Source organism: Taudactylus pleione, unplaced genomic scaffold (assembly GCF_031769625.1).
Source record: "Taudactylus pleione unplaced genomic scaffold, aTauple2 ptg000374l, whole genome shotgun sequence".
NCBI classification, from domain to species: Eukaryota; Metazoa; Chordata; class Amphibia; order Anura; family Myobatrachidae; genus Taudactylus; species Taudactylus pleione.
In genome coordinates this window covers 2,905,095-2,914,978 of record NW_028284775.1, presented here as the reverse complement: position 1 = coordinate 2,914,978, position 9,884 = coordinate 2,905,095, and the positions used below count along the sequence as shown (strand labels likewise).

The 9,884-nt window shown below is 42.7% G+C and overlaps 1 protein-coding gene across 2 annotated transcripts in view; it reads right to left on the bottom strand.

Moving 5' to 3' along the window:
• Positions 1 to 6,398: 6,398 nt before the first annotated feature.
• The window catches only part of ATG3 (autophagy related 3), a 61,332-nt gene continuing 57,846 nt past the window's right edge, over positions 6,399 to 9,884 (bottom strand). For both annotated transcript variants that reach the window (XM_088444948.1, XM_088444947.1), the window contains exons 12-13: positions 8,434 to 8,502; positions 6,399 to 6,634 (exon numbers count right to left, since the gene is read on the bottom strand). In XM_088444948.1, coding sequence (XP_088301074.1) covers positions 6,553 to 6,634; positions 8,434 to 8,502 — 151 coding nt within the window. In that variant the 3' untranslated portion in view covers positions 6,399 to 6,552. The remainder of the gene's footprint in view (positions 6,635 to 8,433; positions 8,503 to 9,884) is intronic.

Below are 9,884 nucleotides of genomic sequence, written 5' to 3'. Positions count from 1 at the left end.
AGACACAGGCGGAGGTTGCAGTAGTCTAAGCAGGAGAGAGACACAGTGGATAGGAATTTTGGTAGCATCATGCGTGAGGAAAATTCTAATCCGAGTGATGTGCAAAGGTGAAACAGAAATACTTGGAAGAGCTATTGGATGTGGGAAGTGAAGGAGAGGGAGAAGTCAAGGATGAGACCCAGGCAGCAATCTGAGGAACAAAGCAGAGCCTAGTGTTGTCCATGGACACTATGAATGGGGAGTTGTAGACTTTACACGGAGAGGGGAGGATGGACTGTTTTAGACATGTTGAGCTTAAGATACAATTGGGACATACATGATGTAATTTCAGTGAGACAGCAGGCACCATGAGAGAAATCAAGGACGACAGGTAGATTTGGGTATCCTCAGCATAGAGAGGGTGCTTGTGTGAGTGGATTTCATTACCAAGGGAGGAGGGGATACAGTAAATAAGAGCAGAGGGCAGATTATGGAGCAGAGAGATCCTAAAAGGAGGAGTTGCCGTAGGTGTTCCCACCTCCAAACTTCACTGTTGGTATGGTGTTTTTGGGGTGATGTGCAATGCCATTTCTCCTCCAAACATGGTGTGTATTAAGGCATCCAAAGAATTCAGTTTTGGTCTCATCTGACCAGACTATATTCTCCCAGTATTTCACAGGCTTGTCCACATGTTGTGCAGCAAACTCTAAATGAGCTTCAGTATGCTTTTTTTCTTCAGCAATGGAGTCTTGCGTGATGAGCGTGCATACAGGCCATGGTGGTTGAGTGCATTATTGTTTTCTTTGAAACAATTGTACCTGCTAATTCCAGGTCTTTCTGAAGCTCACCACAAGTGGTCCTTGGCTCTTGGACAACTCTTCTGATAGTTATTTTCACTCCTCTGTCAGACATCTTGCTTTTCGTGGCCAGTTTATGGTGAAATTATGTTCTTTCCACTTCCAGATTATGGTCCCAACAGTGCTCACTGGAACATTCAGAAGTTTAGAAATCCTTCTGTAACCAATGCCATCAGTATGTTTTTGCAACCATAAAGTTGTGAAGGTTTTGAGAGCTCTTTGCTTTTACCCATCATGAGAGGTTTCTTGTGTGACACCTTTTTATAGGCCATAAGTTGGGACTGAACCAGCTTATATTAGTTTGAACTGACAAGGGGCAGGATTGCTTTCTAATTACTGATAGATTTCAGCTAGTGTCTTGGCTTTCCATGCCTTTTTGCACCTCCCTTTCTTCACGTGTTCAATACTTTTTCCCTGTGTCATTTCACATTATTACACATAACTTAATTTATGGACATCTATGGTTTGATTTCTTTGCATATAGAAACCGTTGTAATTCCTACACCGTTCACCTGATTTGGATGTAATTACCCTCAAATTAAATCTGAAAGTCTGCAGTTAAAGCACATCTTGTTTGTTTCATTTCAAAGCCATTGTGGTGGTGAATAGAGGCCAAAATATGAAAATTCTGTCAATGTCCCAATATTTATGCACCGGACTGTATATTTACTGAAAAAAATGTTGATGTGTTCAGTACTTATTGTACCCGCGGTGTGTGTATATACTGATTGTCTGTCATATATATATATATATATATATATATATATATATATATATATATATATGACAGACAATGGACGGTGGCACTCAGTGTACTGAGTGCCGCCGTCCCTTTGTCTATTTATAGGTTTACCTGACTGCTGAAGATTAACTAGGAGGGAACCTGCATTTTGCTGTCTTAAGCTGGGTACACACTGACAGATACATTGGCCGATCAATTGATCAGCCAATGTAATTGCTGCCCATCGGGCAGTGTGTACCCACGGTGTCGATGAACGTCGGCGTTTACCAACATATCGCATTGGTAGTGCTGTAGGTTTCCCTTACATAAAATAGATATATGGGCATTAATGACCAACACTACAATACAGTAGCCCATTGTATATGGATATTTATTTGTTGTCTCATCAAGATGTAGGATTGCCTTTCACACACACATATTTAATACTAGCTTGGATACCCGGTGTTGCCTGGTTGAAGACTGGACCCTGAAGTACACCTGCAGCCTTCGTTTACATTGTCCTCGTCTATAACCCCATTCTGTTGATCCTGAAACGGACCCCACTGTTTACTAACATGCATGCAAACAGTGGCGTAACTACCATGGGTGCAAGGGGTGCGGTTGCTATGGTGTCAGAGCTGCCTCTGTTGACCACCACTCCACCTGCACCCATTCATGCACACAAAGTAGGCCAGTCAGGGCCACGTAGAGGGGGGCCTGGGTGTCAGCAGTGTTGATTTGGTGCCGGCCCGCCAGCTGATTACAGCTGGAGCACCTGCAGGCAGACATGGAGAGACAGTGCCGCTGGTCGCAAGTCAGAGTGCAAGGACCGGCAGCCAATCAGCATTGGCGGCTGGCTGCCGCTGTGCGAGCTCCAAATGGCTCGCTATCCGCACCGTATTCAAACTGCGCCAGTGCTGTCTGTCCATGTCTGCTGCTACACCAACTGTAATTAAATGGTGGTCGAGCACCAAATCCACACCTGCTGGCACACAGGGGTAGGTCGAGAGCTGTTGGAGGGACACAGGAAGAAGGGTTGCTGGGGGGGGGGGCATGTGAAAGGGGAATTACTGTGTGGCATAATGTTATAAATGGCACTACTGTGTGGCATAATGTGTTATACGGCATAATCTGTAAAGGGTATTACTATGTGGCATAATGTATAAGGAGCACTACTACTGCATGGTATAAGGTGTACTACTGTATAGCAAAACCTGAATGGGGTATGTTTTTTTTTTGTAAACTGGGGGGGTGCTTTTAAGATCTTGCCATGTTGCCCACAAAGTTAGTTACGCCCTTGCATGCAAACACAGAGGGCACTTTAAATGCAGACATGCCGAGAATCCCGGGAATTTGGCCGAGGCAGGTTGCCACGTATGTCTAAAAAGGTACCTTCCCGGGTAGCCGCCCCTTCAATCGACCAGGGAATTTCCCGGGACTTAAGTCCCAGAAAATTACCCTGCTTATGTCTGAATGGTGCTACCCGGGAATTTACTATTCCCGGGCTGCACCAAGCAGCTTTTACATTGAATTGGCAGCGCAGAGCGTCCTACAGGTCGCTCAGCGCTGCTGCTTTGAGTTGGCAGCACGGACGTTCAGCGCTGCTTTCAGTTGGCAGAGAAGAGCGTCCTATAGGACGCTCAGCACTGCCGCTCACCACCCGCCCGCACTCCCGCTGGACCACCACTACTGTCCCTATTTCCCGGGCATAGCATCGGGTGACGAGGTAAGATGCTGCCCCGCTAGGAGTTCTGCCTGCCCCGGCCACTGTAGAGGTGAGAGGCGGGGAGGGCTGGGTGGGACGCTGCTGCTGCCGCAAATATGGTGGATGCTGTACATTATGACCGGAAGGGTGACGGCTTTGTGCACCTGTACCCGGCCTGTCCGGCCCTGGCACCTCAGCCGCTGCTCTGCTATTCTCAGTGCCCGTGATCAGTGCCAGGCAGGAGCCTTGTGTCCAGGGGCAGCCTAGCCAGAGACCTGGGGGCAAGCTGCCAGGGCACCCATGGGAGGTAGTTTGGGGACATGTTGGGAAGTGTTTCATATGATGTGCACCCCCACATACACAGCATGCCAGTCACAGGGAATACATAGTTGTGTGTGATTAGGGCCTGGCACCACTCACATCAGCTCCACCTCATCTTTGTGTCCAGCAGTTGCCATGTAATCTAAAAATCCCTGCTCTTGTCTGAAAGGGGTCTAATGTATTGATCGATGACTGTGCAGAGCCAGGAATACAAGCAGTACCCCATGATAGGCTGGGACGACCACGTGACCAGGCATCATCAGCTCTCTTGGCTGACCATGAGGGCTGATGATGTCATGGTTTAGTAAAGAAACACTGATTGGTTCAGACATTCATCTGATTTATACTGTAGAAATTGATTGGCCAGATAAATTAATATAACGCCATTGGAGGATGCAATTTGGTGTTCCCTCAGGAAGCTAATGTTGTGAAACACGTGTTGGCAATGTCATCCTGCTGTGCATTAATTACTATGTGTCGATTCATCTAGCTTATATCATACTGATGAGGGTGGCTATTATACTGTGACAGGACATTTGTTAATGTGTATATGCCATGAGAACTGCTCACACAAACACCAGTGAATGCTGATACAGCTAGTTACAAAGCATTACCAGTGTATTTAGAAGCAGGTGCAGTCTATAAACTACAGACAGATAAATACAATGTATCTGAGTAATGGGCCCCATACATTAGCGACGGATTGCCGCGATCCTGCAACCCGGCATTGTAGGATCGCAGAAATCCAACACGTTGGATTTCGGCGATTTGACGATCGCAATCAAATTATCATCGCAATTGTTAAATCGCCGACATTTAACATGTGAAATGTCTGCGATCCGGAGACGGATCGCAGAACATAGATGGTGGGAGGTCGCCGTTTCCACCCGGAAACGCCGGCATTTCCCATCGCATCGCGACAAACAGTCGCTGATGTATGGCCACCTTAAGATTAACAAACAAGTGTGATTGCTACCCATAAGAGCTCATTGATTGCAATGCCATGAAACATAACACTGTTCTGTGGCAGTAATCAACTGCTGATTTAACAGAAGGTATTTGGTAGATTACAAATACTTTTTAAACACAGTATACTGATTTTTAATATCATATTATTAGTCTGTGCTCAGATAACTAGCTTAATATACATAAGGTTTTTACACATGCCAATATACTGAGAATATTCCTGATGAGAATATGCCACAATACTATGTATTGTGTAATATAGCCAGCCCTCGTATATAACAATCTTTATCAATACCCATTATAACACAGATGCTAATGTATAACAAATAACTACACAGTGGGTCAATCTGTTTTTTTTAATCACTTTATTCACCTTTTTATACACTTACCGTTGTTTTTAATATTTCAATAATTTAGCTACATATTTTAACTGTACTCAATAAAGGTAATATTTTATTAATTAGTACACCAAACAGGACAAGGCTTTTTTTTCTTTTCTGCCATTTAGATATAACGGTGGTCAAGAGGCTGCACCCTCTTTAAATATAGACAAGAATTTGTGGTGAACACTAAGGGGCCAAATCGAATTGGTATAATACTAACAGTGTTGGCCTTGTGCAAGGATCCATTATTCCAGTTTTCCCTTTTCCTTGAATTTTGAACCTACATTGTTATGTATATACAGATGTGTCCATTAACATCTAGCCTCATTGCGCGCTAAACAGCCCTGCTAGTTGCGCCATACTGTGACACAATAGCACCGAACGTCTTTTCGTGCGCCTTTTTACCTTTAAATGCATCTTAGCACAAGCAGCTTCTGCTGATTAAAATGATATGCAGCATGCCTATGTTCTGTGTGCGACTGCGGGTGTATCTGCATGTGAACCGCTACATTACAGTGTCAGCTACTGTAACATAGCATTTCACATGCAGAACATAGGCATGCTGTATATCATTTTAATCAGCAGAAGCTGCTTGTGCTAAGATGCATTTAAAGGTAAAAAGGCGCACAAAAAGACGTTGTGCTAACTATTCGCATAGCGATGCGGATAAAATGCATTTGAAGATTGAAAAGTCGCACGAAAAGATGCTCGGCGATACAGAGTAACACGGAGCTCCTGCGTCGTGTGGCGCAACTTGTAGCATGCGGAGGATAGATGTATGTGGACACATCTGTACTAATACCTCTTTTACACCAGAGCTAAAACCCGAGTTATTGCAGGGTAAACTCGGGTTGCTTCTAGGTGTAAAAGGGGCCAGGGTTGGACTCCCGGGTCGAGTGACCCGGCAATCCAACCTAGGTAACTTGCAGGGTTTAACACGGGAACGACCTGTGAAACCCCTGCAGTGCATACGGGTAACCCAGGTCATGTTTACAGCATGGGACTTCCTGGTTTCTCAGCGCTTGGAGGTCATCTCCAAGCACCGGGAGAAGTGTTCCATTGCACCCATGTGCAGTGTGAACGGCGCCGATACGGGAATAACCTGGATCGGCGCCGTAGTGGAAAAGGGGTATGTCCAGGGTATGACCTGTTTAGGAACAGTGTTCCAAATCCTGGGTCAGACCCTGGACTTGGGTGGAAAAGCAGTATAATTCATCCCTGCACTGTGGGAAGACAACAGGCATACTTTAAATAAATCCTTGTATAGGTAAACCGATCAGTTAAAAGCACACACATATTCATAGAAGGAAAAAGTGTTTGCCCATCTTACGCAATTCCTGAACTAAAGTCATTAGTGTTCCCAGATAACAGTCTTACTTAAGTTGTAATTAGTTTTCCTGCTAACTCAGATATCTATGGGGAATAAAGGCTTCAGTATTTGTAGATAAACAAAAAATAAGCCTGGGAATTGTTTAAATGCAGAAATTTAATCAAAGAAGCATATTATACATTACAGAATGTTGCAAATTTGTATGTATTGGAAAAAAAAACAATAGATAATTATGTAACGGTCATTAAAAATTGGAGCTTTAAACAGGATTTGTATGTGGATATTTGTAGTTACATTGTAAAATGCCGTGTGTAGTCATATTCTATTGTAGGAATGACAGCCTGTACAAATTTTAGAAAAATAAGAAGGTACCTGGTTAGCGGAGGTTAAGGAAGAGATCTGCAGTCTATAATGTACACAAGATCACTAGTTTCTAATAACCCAGGTTATCAGTTATAGTAAATTCTTAATCACAGCAAAGAAAATTAAAAAAGGGGATTTGATTATATAATTTACATCTCATGGTGAATGCACACACACACCTAACATAAAACACAAACACTCCTCCCCCCCCCTTCTCCACTGAGTAGAACCTTCGTATCTTACGACAGGTGCAGTTATCAATGGGCCAGATTCAGCAGGGTACGGAAATGCAATTATATACGCAGATCCAATGTTAAACACTGCGATTACGGACGCGCTGAGGAATCCATTCTGTGAGCGTTTGGGGATAGTGATGGGGAGTGGCTGGAACACAGGCGTGTGTCAGTTTGAACGCCATTTCCTGGGCGTGCATAAATCAGCCACTGCAACTGCATACACAGCTTGAGCACTCACTCCGAGAGATGAGACTAGCAGTTTCTACGGCTGGTCAGACCTGCTGATGTTTGTCAATTGTAACGATGTATACGCAGGAGTGTGAAAAGCAGCAGTGGCCGTCTTTATGCTGTATGAGCTATGGCGGGCATTAGCATACATTCGCAGCTGCGTATGCAACAGCAATCCTTACTGAATCAGGACCAATGTCCACTGCAGGAAGGATCCAGCAACCTTGACTGATGTTGGTTTATTTTTGGCTAAAATCGATGGCATTTTGTGTAAAAGATGCAATAAGCAGAATCTTAAAGCAGCATATTTCCTCTAGTGTCTTGGATATTATCTTTAATAATTAAATTATAATTAATATATATATTCTATCGTGGGGAAAAAAACCTCACCCCAAAAAATACAATTTCTTGTTTGCCATGGTAAGGAGTTATTTCCATTGAAAAAAACCCAAAAACATACAAACAGAAAATTGGTTATGTGACGCTGTTGAGATTAAAACCGCTTCACTAAATTAGGTACTATATTACTTCTGTGCAATGTGGATAGCTCCTGCCTACCTTTACATGCTGCAGTTTATCACTACAATGTATCTTAAGCTGGGTACACAGAGATGGATGTCAGTACGATAATTCATTTCTGCCTGAATCGGAACGACCTATCGGGAGCAACGCCCAGTGTGTACAGCCAATATGCACACTCCCCCGGTCGCATACGGTATCGTCCAGTTGGCAGTGCTGCACCTCCAACCGGATGATATAGCATGCAGGCCTGTTGCAGGTAATGAAGGACGGAACGAGGGATTGTTTCGTTGTTCATTACCGCGTTCTAATGTGTACCAGAGGTACGATAGGTCATGCCCATTTTGGGCCAAGTGGTTCTCATCTTCAGGCAAATTCAAAGTTTCTAAAATGTGTGTCAGACAGACACACATTATATGTGGCAGTCTGACACCCAGCGGATATCATGGCCATACACGGAGATATGTCACTGATATCGGCTTTCCTCCCCTGGGGAAGAAACCTTTCCCTGTTCCTCCCCTATGAAGGAACAGGGAAAATGTCCGGTCTTTGATGCAATAGTGCATACACTGCCTGATACGGCCAACTTGTAACTTAAGAATATCACTTTGGACAGAGATGACTAATGAATCAATCTTTTCGGACTGGTTGTGCACATAAACAGTACAATTATCTGGTCAATCAGCTGATATTAGGAGGAACGCCCAGATTATTGAATAGTGTATGCCCAGTATAAGCATTCCAGTCTGGGAGACAAATCTAAATAGAATATTTATTCTAGGTTAATAGAAAATTGTATACTAAAACACAGTAATCAAAGGATACATGTGAACTCCTAACTCTCCTCCACCTTCTGCAACGGTCTCAATGATTTTCTTCATAACTTCTGCATGCCTAAGTGAAAAGAAGATAATAAAGGTTACACAAAGTGTTAATGATCTTAATGCATTATGGTATGATACCCTTGTATAGAATTGTTAAAAGGCGTTTAATGCTTCAGGAATAAATGTGCCCATGCTGATTCACAACCTCTTTATGTTCTGGCCTATCAAATCAGCAGAAATGGACTTTAACATGCAATGAAGGAGCGCTCAATGGTATATGGATAACAAAATAAAAATTCACTTTATACAAGGTTCTTAGTCAGGGAAAAGGGGGTTGGCATTTTATTATCATCATTTATTTATATGGTGCCACAAGTGTATCGCAGCGCCTTACAAAGTACATAAATAAGTTGTAGACAAGCGACTTATAGAACAATACAATACAGGACCAGAACATGGATAATATATATTTCTACATTAGCGACCAGAACACCCACATAAGCAACAGAGCATAAGCAACCAAGTGTTAGGTGCCCTAGTGGTGAGTAAGAAGTAGATGAAACTAAAGTAGGGAGAAGCACAAGAGGGTAGAGGGCCCTGCTCGTAAGAGCGTACATTCTAAAGTCCAAGTATAATAAAGAGGGGGTTTGATTTTATTTTTTTATTCTGTCAAATCTTCCATATTTTTTTTTTTTTCCTTCACATGAAAAGGTTCTTCTTCTTTAATTGTACACTTTAGGGACAGATTCAATTAGCCACAAGTTGGTCGAAAGTAGCTCAACACAGGATAAAAACCTGCATATCTTTGCTATTCAATTAAAAATCAATGTTAAAGTTAATTCGGTTCTCAATGGGAGTTCAGGCAGATTTTAATTCACGGCTCCATACCAGATGAAAGGTACAGAAAAATGCTTAAAAAGGCACAAATGTCAGTAGACATTTCCCAATGTATTTAGAGGTTTTAAATAGGAAAATATGGCCAAAACATGTCATTTTTCAAGTGTTTTCCTCTAAATAGTAGAAAAAAAAAAAAAAAGTGTTAAAAGATGTATTTTGGGTGTTGTATTGATAGGAACGAGGTTTTTTAACTCGCAGATGGGAGTTTAGTGTTTTTTTTCTCCCAACTTTTTACAAACTTGTATATACCACCAGAGAGAGACTTTAAATGTACACCCAAAACATTTTTTGTTTGCTGATGTACAGTAACTTCTTTGCCATGTACTGCAGAGGTGACATGTGGCTTGCCGTTTCAATTAGAACTGCAAGGGAATCTGGAGCGCGCTTCATGGAAATATCCTGCAAAATATGCACAATGTTAACCCACAAAAACAGGGCCTGGGAACAATTCTGCTAATTAAATCATTTACTTAAGAGTAGGCTGTAATGATCTCCCTTGCACATTAATACTATAACAACCAGTATTAGCTTGATCTAACAGCAAGTTATATGGGA